Source organism: Rhineura floridana, chromosome 19 (assembly GCF_030035675.1).
Source record: "Rhineura floridana isolate rRhiFlo1 chromosome 19, rRhiFlo1.hap2, whole genome shotgun sequence".
In the NCBI taxonomy this organism is placed as follows: Eukaryota; Metazoa; Chordata; class Lepidosauria; order Squamata; family Rhineuridae; genus Rhineura; species Rhineura floridana.
The window spans coordinates 3,835,828-3,856,426 of NC_084498.1; the positions used below are offsets into that span (position 1 = coordinate 3,835,828).

The 20,599-nt window shown below is 45.5% G+C and overlaps 1 protein-coding gene and 1 pseudogene across 9 annotated transcripts in view; both read left to right on the top strand.

Moving 5' to 3' along the window:
- Window positions 1-226: 226 nt before the first annotated feature.
- CMKLR1 (chemerin chemokine-like receptor 1) overlaps window positions 227-20,599 on the top strand; it is a 36,048-nt gene continuing 15,675 nt past the window's right edge. For 2 of the 9 annotated variants that reach the window (XM_061602851.1, XM_061602843.1), the window contains exon 1: window positions 12,437-13,042. Coding sequence is in view for 4 of the 9 variants with exons in the window: in XM_061602843.1 (XP_061458827.1) it covers window positions 13,019-13,042 (24 nt within the window). In the remaining 5 variants the exon portion in view is untranslated. Of the gene's footprint in view, window positions 626-8,477; window positions 8,495-11,395; window positions 11,413-12,435; window positions 13,043-20,599 lie in introns of those variants that run through there. The other 7 variants (XM_061602844.1, XM_061602846.1, XM_061602842.1 and 4 more) reach the window with 7 other exon arrangements.
- On the top strand, window positions 7,295-7,413 carry LOC133373614 (5S ribosomal RNA; annotated as a pseudogene).

Below are 20,599 nucleotides of genomic sequence, written 5' to 3' on the forward strand. Positions count from 1 at the left end.
ACCTTCTCAGATAAAACATGACGCTCTCCCTTCCAAAGTTCCAGTGATTTTTCTGAGTGCAGCCTCAAGCAAGACTCCTGGTGTTTTTTAAAAAAAGTCTGGCAACATGTTTTCCCCTGCACCACCACCCCCCTTAATGAAGCCACCGTTGATTAGCGATTCAGCCTTGGCTCACCAGTAGGATCATAGCCAGCTTTCCTAGGTCACTGGGTTACACCCTCTCTTCCAGCTGCTGATTTAAGAGAAGAAATCCCTGCCAAATTTGTCATCTTGACATTCTGGTGGGGCTTGTTTGTTTTCTTTCCTCTTTTTCTCTTCCTCCGTCTTTTAAAGGAGACGAAATGCACGCACAGAGTATACCTTGCTTTGGAGGATCTCTTTGCCCTTGAAGAAACCACATCTGGAGATGAAGCAGAGACCTGCATGTTTTCTGACCATGTGCAAAGAGCATTGCCTCCACTGAAGGACTAATTCAGTTGTTGGCTTCTTTGAAACAGCCTGGAAAGTGTTCCCTCCTGCCTTGATGCAAACAGGCGTTTAGAGGGATTATTGATACAACTTCTCCTTCTGATGGGAAAGTGTGAACGGCACGGCAGAAAAGGGAGAAAATTCAACTTCTTCAAAGGTATTTTCTCCTCCTGAAAAAACTGTTTGCTTTCAACTAATAAATGCTGTGTTTGGTAAGCCTTGCAGGTGCTAGAGCAAGCAAATGAGAGTACTTTGCAAGACATTACATTGCCAGCTTTGCTCAGTTGGAAACTTGAAATAAAGAATAGCTATCTGAAATCTAGCCACTTTGAGCTTGAATTTTGCCCCCCCCTTTTGATCTTGGAATCCCCCCCCAAATAATAATATTTGAATTTCAGAATTTAATTCTGATGTTTAAAAAGTTGATTACTTGACCCCTCCCTGGGCTGTTTCCTGAATGATAGATTGCATGAATGAAGTTAGTACAAATATTGACTAAATGCTGTTTCAAGTTGTGGCCTGACACTGTCAAATGCTGCCCTGCTATTGAAAAGTCACTGGATGTCAGGTGTAGATGTTAAAAGTACAATACGTTGAGGAAAATATTTGCCACGCAAGTTTGCAGAGGAGAACTGAGTAGCAGACTCAGTGCTGAATCTGACCTCAGTAGACCATGTATCAACATTTCCCCTTGTGCTGACATCCCTTCATGATGGGTTCAGCTCCACTCCCCCCCCCACTCCCATTCCCATTCCCAGAGCTTAACTTTCAACTACCTGACAAGCAAGCATGTTTTCTCCTGTTCTAAAGTTTTGGGTGGTTGTGAAATAGTCTGTTGGAGAGAAACCAATGGAAGGGGTGTGTGCTCCTGAGACACTGCCGTTGACTTTACAACACTGAATGCAATGCAAAATATTTCCCCAATGAAAGCCAAGACAAACAGGTGTTGCCAAGGCTTTGTCACCGGGGTCTCCAATGTGTAGCATCTGTCTGGCTTTTGAGCACCTTTGGAACAGAGAATTGGGGGACTGGGGTAACCAAGACGTCACTTAGTCCATCCCTCTGTAACTTTGTTTTAAAAAATAACTTATATTATTTATTTTCCTTCTACTAATAATTAGACAGGAGCAAAAAGCTATGAACTTCCCCCTCCTTCTCCAATCACTGGGAATCTCCTTCAGTCATCCCTCTGTCTTCTGAGATGTCTGAAGGAATTTGTTGACATGCTTCTAAGGATAGCCAGTGTGGTGTAATGGTTAGAGTGTTGGACTAGGACCTGGGAGACCAGGGTTCAAATCCCCACTCAGCCATGAAGTGCACTGGGTAACCTTGGGCTACTCAAAGCCCAAGCTACCTAACCTACCTCACAGGGTTGTTGTGGGGATTCAATGAGGAGGGGGAGAACCATGTGTGCCACCTTGAGCTTTGCGCATACCATGGACTGTGAAAAAGACCAATAATTGGGTATTAGAACAAATTAAACCAGAACTGTCACTAGAAGCTAAAATGATGAAACTGAGGTTATCTTCAAGCCCTACTTACAAGAAATAGGATGCTGGACTTGGTATGTCTTTGGTCTGATCCTGCAGGGCTCTTCTGATTTTCTCATTGATTGAATGCGTCTTTCCGCTTCAAAAACAACAGCACTTAAGGCTGTTTAAAAATAATTCATTATGCTTTTCTCAGTCCTAATTGCGTAGTGGGGAAGGGAATCAGGGTGCATCACTATGCATGTAAGCATGCGTACCTGTGTTTGTCTGCATGCCTCATGTATGTGTGTGTGGTTTGGGGTGTGGCCATGCCCCCTTACCTTTTGGCCGTGTCCTCTTGCTGAGAAGCGGCCCCCAGAGGTTTGGTGAAGGGGGAATGTTTCTCCAGCTCTGCAGGTGTTTTGCATGCACAAGGAGCTCCCAGGTCACCTTCAGCATCTGCAGCTTAGCTAAAAGGATACTGAGTAGCCAGGGACTGGGGGGGAGTCCTGTCTTCTGGAGATGCTGAGGGCTACTGCCAGTCAGTGTGGGCAGCATTGGCTAGAGATCAACAAATTGTTTGACCTTGCATAAAGCGGCTTCCTACGGGGAAGAAGTCAAGAGCAAGGAAAGATGACTGTTCCCAAGACCTAATAGGCCAAATAAAATGACTGGAGTGGATCCAGTCTTTTAATTGGCAACTCTTTAAGGGGAGAGGGGGCCACAGGCAGGGCCCTTAAAGGCAGTGGCACGACAGCCACCAAGGGCTTAAATAAGTAAGGGCCCCTCTCAGCCACAGAGGCCCTCGGGCAGTGCCCAATCTGGCCACCTGCTGGTTCCGGGTCTGGCCACAGCTCAGTGGCAAAACACAGGTTTTGCCTGTTCAGTCCCTGGTGTCTCCAGATAGGGCTGGGAAAGACCTGAAACTCTGGAGAGCTGCTGCAGGTTGGTGTCAACAATACTGAGCTAGATAAACCAATGTCCTGATTCGAGAGAAGCTTCCTGTGTCCCTATTTAATCCAGCCCTTCATTCACAACCATGAGGACTAGAATTATTTATTTATTTGATTTATGAATTGCTTCCGATGAGGCATCTTGACAGGCAATGGGAGGGCGTTCCAAAGGGCAGGTGCTGCCACACTAAAGGCCTGATTCTGACATCATATGGAATGGACCTCCTGATAGGGGATGGTATCTGCAGGATGCCCTCTCTTGCAGAGCGCAGTGATCATTTGGGCATCTAAGAGATGAGGCGATCTTTCAGGCATCTGGCACCAAGCTGCATAGGGCTTTGCGCACTGATACAAAATCTTACTTTATTTTTAGGTGAAAGGCTGTGGGTAAGCAGTGGAACCTATACTTGGCTTGCAAAATGGCCCAGGGTCAAATCTCCAGCTAGTGCTTGGAAAAGGCTCATAATTGAAACCCTGGCCACTGCCAGTCAGTGCAGGCAACACTGATCTCAATGGAGCAGTTGTATGAGGCAGACTTCGGTGGTCCACATTTCCCCTCCTCGCTCCCAGCAGCTCCTGAGCACAGCATAGACCCAGGCTTGGTTGCAAGAAGGCTGGCTGGAAGAAGACCTTTCCCTTGTGGAGCAGAACGTCCACCGGGAGAGCAACTGAGGCGCCTTCCGGCCTTCCATGTTCTCACCTCCCTTGCTTAGATGGAGCAGAGTCACTGGACACTGGTGCCAAAAAAGCAATTATTAACACCCCACCCCACCCCTCTCCTGGAGCCTGCTCGGCACTTTGCAGCTCTCCAGCATTCATCTCCTCTGCAGTTTTGAATCCCACATACTCTTTCTGTCCCACCCCTGTTTTGGCAGATTATGGGAGCGAGGTGTGATGATCTAAGAGCTGTCCCTGATGAGGAGGCTAAACGAGGAAGGAGGGGAAGAGCTGCTGGCAGGCCCTAGAAAGGGGCAGAGGGGAAGATCCTGCTTGGATGGCTAATTTGGAACACCCACGTCCGGATTGTGTCAGATGGCCTTAAGCCGCTGGAATGGTGTGGCTATCCTTGATTTGGTTTTTTGCTTCATATTTTAAAATCCCTGCCTTCCTCCAACGGCCTAAAGGCGGCTTCCTCTCCAGTTTACACTTGCAATAGCTTTGTGAAATAGATTGGGGGGGGGAGAGGCAGGTCCACAGGCGTTCAGTCATCTTTGTGGCTCATTGGAGATTTAAACCCAGATCCAGGCCCAGCACCAAGGGGTAGACAGGCTGGGCCCTGGTCGAGGACCCCTGTGGCCCAGAGAGGCCCCTAAATGGCCCCTCCTTAAGGTAGGAGGATGGTGCTTCCATTCCACAGTCCGCGGCAGCGTCAGGTCCTACAACCTGACGCTGCTGCAGATTGCGCAGAGGGAGCTTCCAGGCACACACACACACCAGAGGCAGGGTGGACTTCAGTGAGCTTGCCTGCGCACCCCACCTACCTCTCTTGTCAGTGTGAATGCTGTGCGCCCATGCCTGCCATCACCCAAGATGGCAGTAGAGGCTTCCCTAAGGGGCTGACAACCCCCGTCGCCATCTTGGTTGATGGCAGGTGCACACAACACAAGAGGTAGCTGGAGGGCACAGGTGGGCTTGTTAACCCCGTGCCACCTGTATGAGGGACTACAGCACCAGGCACCTGGGACAGGCTGGTGCCCAAGGGCCCAGTCATGCCTGGCACCAGCTCTGCCCAGATCTCTAGTTCTGGTCCAACACTCTGTCCCAACCTGGTGGCCTCCGGATGTTCTGGACCCCAACTCTCATCAGTCCTAGCCAGCATGGCCAATGGTCAGGGATGATGGGAGCTGCAGTTCAACAATAGCTGGAGGGCCTTAGGGGAAGGGCCGTAGCTCAGTGGCTGAGCATCTGCCTTGCATGCAGAAGGTCCCAGGTTCAATCCCTGGCATCTCCAGGTAGGGCTGGAAGAGACTCCTGCCTGAAACCCTGCAGAGCTGCTACCAGTCAGTGTAGACATTAACTGAGCTAGGTGGACCAGTGGTCTGACTTGGTATCAGGCAGCCTTCTATGGTTGTGCCCAGGGATGGGGAGCCTATGGTTGTTCAGATGTTTGCTGAACTACAGCTTCCATCATCCCTGAGCACTGGCTGTGCTAGCTGGGGCAGATGGGAGTCCATCAACATCTGGATGACTACTGGTTGGCCCTTGCTGCTCTAGCCGCTATGCCACACACTGGCTTTCCATTTTGGGTTAGTCTGCAAGAAAACAGAGCTACAGAGCACCTGTTGCACTTGGGATCAACAGGAAAATCTACTGGATAACTCCATAAAATGGGTTTCCTGCCAACACCGAACACTGATTTGAGATTTGAGCCTTTGTGCTATTTTATGGTGTTATTTATTGATACTGTTAAAGTTTGTTATTATGTTCTGATTTTTTTTATTATATTGTATATTATATTGTATTCTTGTTATGGAAGCTGCTTTGAGGTCAACTGGTGATGAAACGTGGCATACAAATATACGAAAAAAAGAGAGAATCTTTTATTAGTCAATTTAAGCGTTTTAGGAAACACAATAGAACTAAACTGAGCCCCTCTTTGGTTGTGAAAGTATGTGTGCTATTGCTGATGGTAAACGAGGGTTAAAACCATTCCCTGGTATCTGATCTAGAGCTCCTTTTTCTCACCACTGCAAAGGAAAAAAATACACATGCAATGCCATCAAAAACAGGAAGGCATGATTTGATAATGCAATGAAATCAGCCGGAAGCTGAACGGCGATTGATGGAGAAAGTATGCAATCTGTGCCACATTTTCCTTTCTATTTACTGCATTGGCCATCATCCTATTTTCCTAGGGAGCCTGAGGTTCCTCAGAAGTTTATTGGCGTTCTCAGTGACAAGATCAGAAATTCTTTAACTTTCTACTCCTCCCCTCAGTTTTATCAATTAGAGAAATATTAAGGATTAAGTTGAAGTTCTCATGGAGCACATAAAGCAATTGTCATTAAACTGAAGCAAGATGGAGGGAATGATTTCCCTTTACTTGTTCCAGTTTAATGACTGTTAGTTTACATACATTGTAAGAAATTCATCTTTGTCCGAACTAGGGACCAAGGAGGAATTTGTTTGGTCCACTTTTTGAAGTGGACTGACTCAGTTTGACAGTCCTGAACTTGCTTGCAACACCTAATCAGATTACGCACTTCTCTGGATTTTATAATGCAGTTTTGGTGTGCAAAAAGTGCACACAAAATATGTATTTTATTGTATTTTACTGTTTAGAAAAGCATATAAGGTGCATATTTTACAGAGAAAGGCATTAAGGAGAGCCTGCTGGATCAGGCCAATGGCCTATCTAGTCCAGCATCCTGTTCTCACAGTAGCCAATGAGATGATCCAGTGGGAAGCCCACAAGCAGGACCTGAGTTCAACAGCAACTCTTCCCACTAGTGATTCCCAGCAACTGGCATTCTGAGGCATCCTGCTCCCAACAGTGGAAATAGAACATAAGCCATCATGGCTAATAGCCATTGATAGCCTTATCCTCCACTGAAGAGTATTGAAAAAATAAGTAATTTAGGGGTAATGCATTCAAAAATACACACAATAATGCAAAGCATTTCAATGTGACATTTTAATGCATTCTTTCACAAACTCCACACAAAACAGGATGGAACAGACCTGTGGATGGATGTCAGCAAAAGAGATTAGGTTGATCTAAGAACTTAAGAAGAGCCTGCTGGATCAGGCCAGTGGCCCATCTAGTCCAGGATCTTGTTCTCACAGTGGCCAGCGACATGCCCCATGGGAAGCCTGCAAGCAGGACCTGAGCGCGAGTGCTCTCCCTCCTGTGGTTTCCAGCAACTGGTATTCAGAAGCATGCCATGGAGGCAGAGTCTAGCCATCCCAGCTAGTAGCCATTTATAGCCTTACCCTCCATAAATTTGTCTAATCCTTTTTTAAAGCCATCCAAGTTGGTGGCCAAAGCTGCCTCTTGTGGGAGCGGATTCCGAATCTTGACTACTGTGGTGGCTGGTAGAGACAGTGCTGGTGGTCCAAGAAGACCACATTGCTTTTCTTAATTGGTGAAAGCCAGCTTCATGCATAACTCACAACAGTTTCTGGTTGGCTGTTTCTACTGCTAGAAAAGTCTAGTATATACTGTGTGGTTCACCATTCATCAGAGAAAGTGGAGATCATTTGTGATGCATCTGGTGCTTCCCTTAACGCAGACGTGAGAGCCAGTGTTGTCACTGAGAGAAGATGCCTTATACCAGATCAGACTATTCTGTTTCCAGCCCAGGATTTACTCAGCCTGGCAGCAACTAGAGATGGAAGGATCTGTCAATTTTGGCTCTCCCAGTTTCTCATTTTGCTGATCCTGATTTCAGTTCTCTACATTTCTGCTACGACCATACTACCCTGAACATGTCCAATCTTGTCTGATCTCTGAAGCTAAGCAGGGTCAGGCCTGGTTAGTACTTGGATGGGAGACCGCCTGGGAATACCGGGTGCCGTAGGCTTAGAGGAAGGCGATGGTAAACCACCTCTGAATATCTCTTACCACGAAAACCCTGTGAATATATCCAAAAAATATTCATAGGGTCGCCATAAGTCATAATCATCTTGAAGGCATATCACTACATTTCTGTAGCAATTCACTTAAAAAAATCCTCATGAAAATTCATCAGCGTTTTAATGTGAATTAATTTTTCCTAGTAAATGCATATTTGTATGCAGTTTCCCCCGATATAATAATTTTGGTATGTTATTTTTGAGAATACATTCATTTTTATGTACGTTTCCCCTTAACTTACGCATTTTTGTAGACATTGTTTGGTTGGAGAACTACATCACAAAATTTGGAGAAGTCCAAGTTTTGCAAGATGGCTGTGTTTCAGTTCCCACATTGTTTTGGAAAGTGCAGCTTAGATATATTCCCCTTTAAATGTGAGATGAATCAAATTTCTCCCCCATCTCTATCTGCCAGAGCCTCGGGCACTGTAAAGGGCTGGGCAAATCTGTTAATTTGTACTATATGCATTTTTGTACACAAAACGTGGCAGGTGAACTGTATTGCATTGCATTGCCAAGTTATGTGTACAGAAATGCACAGGGTACAACTTGTTTGTGTTTTAGTTCACGCAGAGCTTGGAAGTAATTTGTTAGGGAAAATGTAATTACTTGTAATTTATTACTTCTTTGAGGAACGAGTGGGTAATTCTTTACATTTTAATAGTAATACAATGAGAAGTAATTTTGTTACTTTTGAGGAGTAATTGTAATGTTTCCAGCATTACTTTTGGGTGTTATGGGGAGGGGAGCAGGGGAAGTCTTCTGCTCCTCTGATTCATGGATGAAAATCATGTGCCTCAAACTGGGCTTCTGCGCAGCGTTGCTCTTCCCTCGTGCTCTGTGGGTGCTTAGGCGGCGATGAGGGAGGAAGTGGAGAGCAAGACAGGGGTGGGGTGGAGAAAACAATTGTTTAAAAAATGGACAGTGGTAGAGAAGAGTGGAGTAGAGGGAGAAAAGCACCGGATGGCAAGGAGATGGACGAAGGAGGAGGAGGCGGCAGCAGCAGAATGGAGATAAATAACTGTGGAGGTGAGAGATGACAATGTGTGTGTGTGTGTGTGTGTGAGAGAGAGAGAGAGAGAGAGAGAGAGAGAGAGAGAGAGAGAGAATACTGTGTTTGTGCTTGGTGTGCGAAGTGGCCTCTGCTGACCTCCCTATTTATTTTATTCATTTATTTATTATTTGATTTATATCCCACCCTTCCTCCCAGCAGGAGCTCCCTGGCTACTTTGCTGCATTTACAGTGTTTTAACTGTTTTGCACCCCAGGGGAAAATGTTTGCTTGGGTGGTTGTGCCTTAGTTGGTGGCAGGGCAGGCTCTAGGAGGTGGCTGAGTGAGAGAGATGGCGCTTCCTGCCTGAGAATGTGTGTGTGTGTGTGTGTGTGTGTGGAGTTGCACTTGGTTTGATTCACAAAGTTATTTTATTTTATTTTTGTTTATTGTTTATGTTGAATGTTGTGCAGCAGCCAAGGCCAGCTCCTTGTGGGCACTCTAGTTTTTTTTTTAAAAAAAGTAACTTAACTGTAATTGTAGTGATTACTTTTGAGTAATGGTAAAATAATCAGTTCCTTTCAGAGCAATGGTAATAGTAATGTTTTCCTTTTTGGGGCCATGCAACAGTAATTGTAATTTATTCCTTTTTAAAAGTAATTTTTCAAGCTCTGAGTTCACATATTGTTTTGGAAAGTGCGAATCAGGCTGGTTCACCTTTGAATGTGAATGGCATCAAAGTCCTCCCTCATCTTTAGCGCTCTTCTCCCCAAATGTCAATTTTGCTGTTTTCAATGACGACTGTTGTACGATTACAGGACTCTGGTTTGATAACTAATTGTGAACTAGTCGCTTGCCTGGGGGCCTGATTTGGCCCCATGCAAATTTGTCTTCCCTCCAAAACCCCACTGCTTTTGACAGTGGCAGCAAAAATAACAACAACAACAACAAATTAAACTAGTCACTTTAATTTAAAGTTTTAATGTAAACTTCTCCCCTCCAGCCCAGACCCCTGACAGAGATGGAATTTGCCCCCTTCTCAGTCATCTGATCATTTAATTTGTTATTATTATTTCATTTATTTATTATTTGATTTATATCCCGCCCTTCCTCCTAGTAGGAGCCCAGGGCGGCAGAGGGGAGGAGCAATAGCCTCCTCCTCAGCTGATCTGCATGGATCCACTGAGGAGGAGGAGGAGGGCTGTGTGTGGTGTACATCTCTTCTCTGCATCCTGGGGTGGTGTGTCTACATCCAGTATGTCTGATACATCCGTATTTTTTTTTTTATTTGTTCCATTTTTAAACCGCCCATAGCGAATAGCTCTCTGGGCAGTGTACAAAAGGATTAAAATACAAAATATCATAATATAAATAGCCGAACAATAATAAACACAAACAGAAACCACAGAAATATAAAAGTAAACACATTAAAATGCCTGGGAGCATAGCCAGGTCTTAACCTGGCGCCGAAAAGATAGCAGCGTAGGCGCCAGGCGTATTTCTTCGGGGAGGCTATTCCACAATTCAGGGGCCACTACAGAAAAGGCCCTAGATCGTGTAACTGTCCTCCGGGCTTCCTGATGTGTTGGTACCCGGAGGAGGGCCTTAGCTGCTGAGTGAAGTGACCGGGTAGGTTCATAGTGGGAGAGGCGTTCCACAAGATATTGCGGTCCCACGCCGTGTAAGGCTTTATAGGTCATGACCAGCACCTTAAATCTGGCTCGGAAACAAATGGGTAGCCAGTGCAAATGGGCCAGAACAGGTGTTATATGTGCTGACCAGCTGGTCCTTGTCAGCAGTCTGGCTGCTGCATTTTGCACTAGCTGAAGTTTCCGAACTGTCTTCAGGGGCAGCCCTACGTAGAGCGCATTACAGTAATCCAGCCTAGAAGTTACCAGAGCATGAACAACTGAGGCGAGGTCATCCCTGTCAAGATAGGGGCGTAGCTGGGCTACCAACCGAAGGTGGTAGAACGCATTCCTTGCCACCGAGGCCACTTGCGCCTCAAGAGACAAGGAAGGATCGAAAAGCACCCCCAGACTACGAACCTGTTCCTTCAAGGGGAGTGTAACGCCATCTAGAACAGGGTAAACATCCACCATCTGAACAGGGAAGGCATTCACCAACAGTGTCTCGGTCTTGTCTGGATTGAGTATCAGTTTATTAGCTCTCATCCAGTCCATTATTGCAGTCAGGCAGTGGTTCAGCACATCCACAGACTCACCTGTAGAGGATGAAAAGGAGAAATAGAGCTGCGTGTCATCAGCGTACTGGTGGCAACGTACTCCAAAACTCCTGATGACGGCACCCAGAGGCTGCATGTAGATGTTAAAAAGCATGGGGGACAAAACCGACCCCTGAGGGACTCCACAATGGAGAGTCCAAGGTGTCGAGCAATGTTCCCCAAGTACTACCTTCTGGTGACGATCCACCAAGTAGGAGTGGAACCACTGCCAAGCAGTGCCTCCAACTCCCAACTCCGCGAGTCTCTCCAGAAGGATACCATGGTCGATGGTATCAAACGCCGCTGAGAGATCAAGGAGAATCAACAGAGTCACACTCCCTCTGTCCCTCTCCCGACAAAGGTCATCATACAGGGCGACCAAGGCTGTTTCAGTGCCAAAACCAGGCCTAAAACCGGATTGAAACGGATCCAGATAATCGGTCTCATCCAAGAGCGCCTGGAGCTGACCGGCAACCACCCGCTCTAGAACCTTGCCCAAAAAGGGGACATTCGCCACCGGTCTGTAGTTGTTCAGGTCATCTGGGTCTAAGGAAGGTTTCTTTAAAAGAGGTCTTACTACTGTATGTGAGTACAGGGTGGCCATTTTGCTTTTCTTGCTTTTCTGGGGGAAAAAACTCAAAGTGGTGGGTACCTGGAAGACTGCAGCAGATAGTGCTAATACCAGTAGCAAACTTTTAAGGAAAATTCCAATAGCAGCACCCAGAGACTAATGTGAGTACTGAGAGGAATGAAATGCTAATGAATGAAACATGAAACAAAGGGAGCTTTTGGTAACGGGTGCGTAGAACCCCTCATAGGGTGACTATCTGAGAGGGGTATTCAGCAATAGGGCACAGGGAATTTCTAAGGGAAATTAGAAGCTGGAGGTGTGGTTCCCAGTAGAATATCAATGACTGGAGTTTGCTTAGAGATGTGAAGGCCCCCAAACCACAATTTTTCTCCATTTTTTTCTGTCTCCCCCCCGTGCTTTCACATTTCTAAGTTTGCCTGACCTAGCGGGCTCCTGAGAGCCAACTGGGGGGCTGAGGCATTCTGTACTCCAGGGGGTGGGGGGCTGAAGTATGAGATCGGAATCTGTTGGTAGATCTCTGGGTGATTTTCAGTAGATCATCAAGGAGTTCTGACTCCCAAATGTTTAACAATAGCAACAGCAAATCAACTTTTTCTTCCTAAACTAGGCTGCTGAAAGGAAGAAAGGAAATCAGGAGTGGACTTTTTTTGTTAAAGGACTTTGAGCTCAGTTTAGTTCTAGTACTGAAAACTAGGCTCAGGATGTGCTCAGAGCAGGGAACTGTTAATTTCAGTTCTCTCAGTTTCTCATTTTTACAATTTTAAAATCAATTATCTGCATTTCTGCAACAATTTGCATTTTTTTAAAAAAAATCCTCATGAAAATTCTGCAGTATTTTGGTGTGGATTTCTCTTAACACACACATTTGTATGCAATTTTGACTAACGTAGACATTTTTGCAAGCAACTTCTCCAAATATAATTCATTTTTGTATGTTATTTCCACCAATATATTTTATGCATTTTCCCCTAATCCTTGTAAGTATTGGTTGGCGAACTGCATTGCAAAATTCAGATCAGTGCAAATTTCAAAGGATGGCTGTGTTTCAGTTCTCATATTGCTTCAGAAAGTGAACATTTGATAGATTCAGCTTTAAATGCAAACTAAATCAAATTTCTCCCTCCCTAGCTCAGAGGCAGCCTGCTCTTCCATTCTAATTACATGTATTTTGCACCTGACTCTAATTGGTAGATCTCGGAGTTCTAGTAACAAGCAAAGTAGGTTTGAGAAGTCTGAAGTGTGCTCACCCCTGCTCTACAGGGCTCATCCAAGAATGGTTGGGTCTTCTGGGGTAGACCACTGGTGACCAAGGCTGTGGACCCAAAGCACTTGTTGTTTGTCAAACAAGGTCAGGGCTAACCTCTGGCAGCAAAGATGCTTACCACAGCCTCTTCAAAGAAGCTGTGGTGTTGAGCAAGTCACCTTCATTGTGATGACCGATGCTGAGTTTGCATAACAGCTATTGAAAGAAGAATGAGGAATTCACCACAATTTCTTTTAAGAAGAAAGCCACTTCCTCACTGAGGAACCATTAGCAGCGGAGGGTGCTTTTAACTGGAACCTCTGCATCCTATATTCAAAGCCCTTTTGTTCTTTGTTTCTCTCTTAAATAAAGGGGCACCTTTATTTCTTGGTACCAGACAACATAAGTCCACTTCGGCAGATATTTTATGAAATACTTATTTCTTTCAAACACGTTTGGCTGACTCTGAGTGGCGGTTGATATAACCTTCCTCTGAAGGGTAGATGGAGGAGTTTCCTTCACAGCAGGTAAGCTTATTTTCCATCCCAACCCCCCACCCCTCCCCAAATCTAATCTAGATTCCTTGCAACAATGGCTGAGACTGAGTCTGATGCTGGTGGCCTCACAGGAGCTTGAGGTTGGGGCAGAGATGGGGTTGGGGTCATGCACAAACACACACACACACACATAGAGATGGAGGCAATGTACTTTAATTAGTGGTGGCTCTACAGAATGGTAACACCGGGCATTTGGTGGTGTCCCAAGAGCCACCCTCCTGCACCTCAACAGTACTACCCAAGAAAGTTAGATAAAGCAGGAAAAGATTTTCCATTTCTATGCCTTGCCTCTTCTGGGTTCAAGGGACCTCACTGAGGGCCTCTAAAATCCAAGTCTGCAACTATTGGAGGAGACAATCGCTCAAGGGCAGAGCGCATTCCTCGCTTGCAGAGGGTCCACTGTCCAGTCCTTGACATCCCCAGGTGGAAATGGATCTCAGAAAGAGTGCAAGGAAAGCCCTGAAGATGTAGAAGAGCTGCTTCAACTTACAGAAGACACTGCTGGGCTATATTGACCCAAGGCCTTAACCCAATGTGCAAGGCATCTTTGTAGGCAATGCCATTTGAGTTTGACCTAAACAGAAATTTTATCTGCTATGATTTAGCCCATCATCACTAGACCATTTTGCATCGATTGGTTGGTTGGTAGACCCAGCCAAGGGTTCTACAGTCAAATTTCATTTTTATATTCCTGGTTGAAACTTTTCTCAGCATGTTGGCTACTTTGGGGTGTGTGTGTGTCTCTCTCTCTTTGGGTTGGGTCATGTAACCCAGTCCTTTCAGGGAGATCTGATGGCTTGTGATCCAAAATGACCATAGCTCTGGTTTTACCCCTTTAAAGAACATTCTGCAGTACCAGATTAACACTTCATCTCCTTCTGAACAGCTTCTCCTCAAGAAAAGATCCTCCAAATTTTAAAAGCTTCTACTTCCATCAACTAGAACGGAATGTTTGCCCATCTTGATTTTTCGGTTAAAAGTAGTGTTGGGTAGGGAGGGATAAATCTGTAAATTCTGGTTTCTCTCTCTTTGTCATTCTCCAATTTTAAGTTCAGTTCATCTCATTTCCGCATCAGTTTGTTAATTTTTGAAAGGAAAAATCTGCACAAAAATGTGTACAGATATTCATGCACTTTTCTCCTAATGTAGCTATTTTGTATGCAATTTTGCCTAATCTTGCAAGCAATTTTCTTTTAGTATAATGCATTTTTGTACACATTTTTTGGTTGGACAATGGCATTGCAAAATTCAAAAAAGTGTGAATTGTGAAGGATGTCTGCCTTTCAGTTTGTGTATTGGTTTGGGAAGTGTGAATTAAGTCAGTTTGTATTAAAATGCAAAGTGAATAGATTTCTCTACCATCCCTAGTGTTGCAAGGGAGGCAGGAATATTCCTTAAAACTCTGTAAGTTTAAAAATGCACATTTTTTCAAAAATAAGTTTGCTGGTCCTGCTTTTCTGGTCCACTGCTCCTACCGCTCTGTCTTTCTCTGGGACATGAGAAGTCCCAGGCCTCCAAAGGCCACTTTGGGAGTGGGGTCTCTAGAAGGGCCTGCAGATCTTAGGGCCCAGGCAGACTGGAGTAGAGAGAGATGCTGCTTCAACTGTTCAGTCCCCAAGAAGAGATGGCCTGAGCAACTCATTCCATCCCATTTGGGTTTTCCTGGCACTCTGTTATGTTCTTAAGTACTGTTCTGCTACATCTTGTCTCTTTCTACCGTTACATTCCTGTTCCATCCCATTGCATGCTATTCCATCCATTGTACGCATTTTGAGCAAATGTTTTATGTAAAATATTAACTTTTTACATAATGGTTTTCAATGGTTTTCAGTTCACTCATCAGCAAAGCACATATTTCCTGTGCACCTTTTACATATGTATTTCTGCGCACACTTTTTGCCCATTGAAAATCCACTGCTAAATCTGGAGAAGTGTATCATCTGACTGAGAGTTGTGTTCTGATCCACAAGCAAGTTCAATAGCGTGGGACTTGAGCCAGCATGGTGTAGTGGTTAGAGTGTCGGACTATGACCCGGAAGGCCAGGGTTCAAATCCCCACTCAGCCATGAAGCTTGCTGGGTGACCTTAGGCCAGTCACAGTCTCACCTACCTCACAGGGTTGCTATGCGGATAAAACAGAGAGGGAGGAGAAGCATGTTTGTATGCCACCTTGAGCTGTTCAGAGGAAAAGGTAATATCTATAATAAAATAATGTTTAAAAGCATTGAATTGGGTCATACCAGGTGGACCAAACAAATTTGTCCCCCATATTTTGTTCCAAGTTGTTTAGAGCTTTATAGATTCATGTTAACATCTTGCATTGGGCTCAGTAGCATATAGGTAACCAGTGCAGATCTTGTAAAACCAAATGATATATGATTTTGATTAGCCAAACTGCTCAGCAGTGGCTGTTGCAATCCTCACTAGTTGCAGGTTCCAGTCTGTCCTCAACAGTCGCCCTACATGGAGTGGATTACAGTAATCTAGTTGGGATATCACTAGGCTGCGGCAAGGTTGTCTCAGTCCAGGCATAACTTTAGCTGCTGCGTCACCCAAAGCTGGGAAAAGGCACTCCATGCCGTTGATACCCCTCGGCATGAAGTGGCAGTGCTGGATCAAGGAGGACCCCAGACTACAAATCTGCTCCATGGAGACTGCGACTCCTTCTAGAACAGGCTGTTTACCTAATTCCCAGACACATGAACCACCTACCGACAACATCTCTGTCTTGTCATGATTCATTTTCAGTTTTTGGGTTCTCATCCAATTCCTTCATGCCTCTAGGCACCAGTCCGGCACCTGCAGAGCCTCACCTGATGCTGATGATAAAGGAGGCAGAGTTGGATGCTGTTGATGTAGCAATGGCACCTTGTTCCAAATTCCCTGATGACATCTCCCAGCGGCTTCTCTGAGATGTTAAAGAGCACTCACCTTGATTTTATGTGAATGTATCTTATTTCATACCCCCCAAAGGCAAAAAACTAACAACAACACTGTGAAAGAATTCCTTAAAAGTCCTTTTTTAGAGACAGAGAAACCAAGGGGAAACATGATTTACCAAAAGCCACCCAAGACGGTGAGCTCATGGCTGAGCAGTGATTTGAATGTGGATATTTCCAGGCTAAAGTCCAATTGCTTTACAACCAGGGCTCTATTGCACAGGATGAAATATTCTTCATGGCTCAGTGTGAATGATCAGAGAGGACAGAGAGGTTAAAGCGAGAGAACTCTAGAGGAACAAATAGCAGTTGTGGGGATTTTCCTTTGCAGAAGTAAAAACGTCTTTGCAATGTTTAGACAGGAACAGGGAGCAAATGGAGGGGAGAAATGAAGGAAGTGTTGAGATTTGTGGAAGTTTGGCTGCGACAATGATTTCCTTTCTGTCCTTATTCTCGTGCTTAAGATGACATCTGTTCATAGTTCCCACTTGTGGATTCCTCGGGGCGAGTTTCAATCAGGGCTTTGGCACTGAGGAAACAAGAATTTCCTCATTTAACATGAACCTGTTGTGCTCGGATTTCAGTCCTGCGACACTGGGGGAATTTAGACACACATGGACAAAGAAAGAATGGGGAACTTCTTGCTTTTTTGCCACCTGTGTGTGTTTTTAAAGACTTTTGTGAAGCGGTCAGTGCTTGTGCAAAAGATGGTTACATTTAGTCAAGAGAGCTGAAGGTAGTTCGAAAGAGGAATTGCTGCTTGGGGTGTGAACTCTTGTCCTGCTTTTGCTACTCTGATAAACAGGTGCAAATTTTGAAGGATGACTGGCTTTCGGTTCATGTTCCGGAAAGGGCAAATTACGTAGATTTGCCTTTAAATGCAAACTGAATTGAACGGATATCCCATCCCATAAAACAGAGATCAGAACCATCCTGCCCCCAGCATTAAAGGCTTCTTTAAAAAAGGGCACCCTTGCTCATCGGAAGTGTGGAGGAGGAGAGATTTGGTCTGGGTTTGTTCTCTAAAGGCCAGCATGTCCGAAGCAGCTGTGAAGACTGTTCCAGCTGTTTGTTAATTGGGAACTGTTCCCTCCTCAAAGAACTTGCTCCTGAGTCTACCAGGATGGAATCCAGGGTGTTTTTCCACCACATGTCAAGCCTCTTGAAGGCAAAGAAAACAATGCAAAATGTTTAAGGCTGAAGAACAGCAGAGGGACCTTTGAATGTTCTCCTTCCCTCTCAGACACCTACTCAAAATGTGTGCTGCATTTGCTATGAGCTGCCAATTACAGAAACATTACTCTGTAGAGCAGTCCCTTTTCTTGTTGTGTTAAAAAGAGTTCCTCGTTGATTTTAGTCCCTGAAATTCTGCCACGGGGTGCCCCACAAATTCTGCAGCAAATATAGAAATAGTTCGTTCACAAGACCATCAGGTGTTCCATTGTAGTTTTTGCTTGCTTGCTTGTTTTCTTCCTTTGCAGCCCTGAGCCCAGTGTTTTCCTGCTGCCCTTGCTGGCTCTGTATTTCGATTGCTTTCTCCTTCCTGTCTCCAACCAAAGAGCCTGGGCAGAGCACTGGGAAGCAGAGGAAGGAGGCATTCTGGCCCAAGAGTGGGAGGGGGCGGCAAGAGGCAGGGGCGGTGGGAAGGGGGAACTGGGGTGGACTGGGGAACCAGCAGGTCCTGTAATTTGTAATTTGCTGTTGTAAAGTGAAAACTGAGATTTTAGGGCAGCCTTCCCCAACCAGGCAACCTCTAGATATTTTGCGCTATAGCTCCCAACAGTTGGCCGTGACTGACAGGAGTCATTGTCCATAATGTTTGGAGACCACCAGGTTAGAGACGGCTGTTCTAGGGGCACTCAGCTGTGCACTCAATGCCACATCCGGCACTCGTGCAGGGTTTATTTATTTATTTATTTTATTTTATTACATTTCTAGACCGCCCTATAGCAGAAAGCTCTCAGGGCGGTGTACAACAATTGGGTTGTGGATCACACAGTGGCCTTCTCTAGAACCTGTGGAGGAGGTAGCCAGTTTTGATGATGGCGCTTCTTCCAAAAGTGGCAAAACCTTTTACCAGCATAGCCCACCCTACCCATGCTTAACCTACAAAGAATGAACTGTCACAAAAATCTGGCCTCCCAGATATGTCAACTCTTGGATGGGGATGGTGGTGCCCAATCTGACTTCTGAGTATTAGCTGCCTCTGGGAGCTGAAGTTCCCTCTCTTCCTTGCCTGTCTCTGAGGTTTGGTTGTTACCTGCCCATAAAAGTCAGCCTCGCTGCATTTCCCCATTCATTTATTTATTCCATTCATATACCACCTTTCCTCCAAGGAGCTTAAGGTGGCTTCATAGTTCTCCACCTCCTCTCATTTTTTTCCTCACAACAACCCTGTGAGGTAAGTTAGTCTTAAGAGATGGTGACTGGCCCAGGGGCAGTGAGTAAGCCTCATGGGCAGAGTGGGGATTTGAACTCTGGTCTCTCAGCTGCTAGCCCAACACTCTAAAGTCTACAAGCTGAGGACTGAAGACATCGTGTGCAGAAACCGTGTGCTTTTTTTTTTATCCGTCCCCTTTACAATCTGTGGAATGCAAGGCAAAGCTAAAATTAATAGCAGCCAGTGTAGCAAATTAACAGAAGATGAAGGCAACCGTCATGGTCTCTGGAGCAGACTGAGCTACCTTTTCTGCACTCAACACAGTCTGCAATGCACATTCGAAGACATTGTATGTCCATCGCTCTTATGTGGGACTGTGGATACACTAATTCTGTTGATTGGTATCTTATAGAAATGTTAGAATCTTAGCAGGAAATCTGATTAAGTTGTATATTTGCTCTCTATTGTTTTTACTGAATATATTTTAATTGCAATGGCTTGTAGCTAATGCAAATAAAGGATTTCATTTCATTTTGAAGACATTGTATGTGCAAAGGCTTAGCCAAGGCCATCTCTTGTAGAACTAAGCTGAACATGCATCCGGTGGGGTGGGGTAAATCCCCAGTGATTTTTATGTAGTCCAGTGCACAGGAAATAAGTCTGGCACTGGAACTGGAGAACAACACGTTGCATTCGTTTTCACAGATTGTCTGCTTCTGGTGTTCCTTTCCATGTGCAGCTGTCTCTGTGGGTGCCAGGACAGACTGTTCTAGTTCACTGATGAACTACGTCAGGGCTGGATAACTTGTGGCTCTCCAGTTGTTTCTGAGTCACAACTCCCATTATCCCTCACCATTGGCCATACTTCCCAGGCCTGCTGGAATCCAACAACATCTGGAGGGCCACAGTTTTCCTGTCCCTGTTCTGAGCCCTGCTTGATGTAGCTCCGAAGACTGGAGTGCCAGGCAGCTGTCTGGACCCCTCTGTGGCCTACCGTATCCCAGGGACTCAGGGTGGGTAATAAGAATTTCTGCCTTTCTCCCTGCACTTGGACAGTTGCTGAAAGGAGAACCAAGAAGCAGGCTGGCTGTAGGTCTTCCTGGGTTGGAAGTTTCGGAGATGTCTGTGTGCACCATGGGCTCCTGCTGGGAGGAAGGGTGGGATATAGATCTAATAAATAAATAAAATAATGAATACAACCATTTGTCTTGCGGGCCAGAGGTTCCCCCTGTCTGCTCTACATGAAGGAGTCCCTCTGTTTATAGGGGTGTCCAGTCCAAGTTTGCCATAAAGGGGAAAGACCTCAAGAAGTGAAGGGGGACCTTGAAATTGCAGCAGACTGCGGAGGCACATAGCAGCTCACCGGCTCATCGTTTAATCTTTTGCAGGATCTTGAGCCTGCAGAGGGTGCTGAGATCACTTGCAAGGCTGCAGCTTGCGGTGGTACTTTTTTTGAACTACAACTCCCATCAGCCCAATCCAGTGGCCATGCTGGCTGGGGCTGATGGGAGTTGTAGTTCAAAAAAGTAACTTTTCCAAGCTCTGGTCTTCCTCCACCTGCTCTCCTCCCAGCCTGCCCCTTTATCTATCTACTTACCTGCTTTGCTATCTGTCCTTCTGTTCCAGTTCCTCCTTTGGACTGACGTTTGCGGTCTAACCCTAGCCCTGCCATGGTGATGGCAGACACACCTGGAGCAAGATGAGAGGTTCACACAAGCAGAGGGAACATCTGGGTGTTACCCAGGCAGGCCTTAACCAAGTAGCATTTAGAGGCAGAACAGCAGGAACCAATGGGCTGCCAAGGATGGGTTGTGGGTGGAGCCATATTAGGACCTGTGAAAAAACAATATGGGCTCACCCTCTTCTACTCGGTAGCCTTCAGCAGCTCACTCCCACAGCAGGTTCTGAGTTCAAGTTCTGGATGATCCTGACAACTTCCTGTTTACCAACAAACCTGGGTTTGTTCATTTTTGGTCATACTTTTTTTTTTTAAAGGCATGCTTGAGCTGCCACTGTTAGTTTTGAGAAAACACAGATGTCATCCATGGATCCCTGATCCAGGATGTGTTCCTAATCGGACCAGAGAATTTTTCATGTCAACAGGCCTGTTTAGTGAGCTTCAGCTTTTAAGAGGAGCCAGCCATTTGTGCGATCATTCTGCATTGCTTTTAATGGTATTTTATCTCTTTTGTAGATTTTGTTGTACGT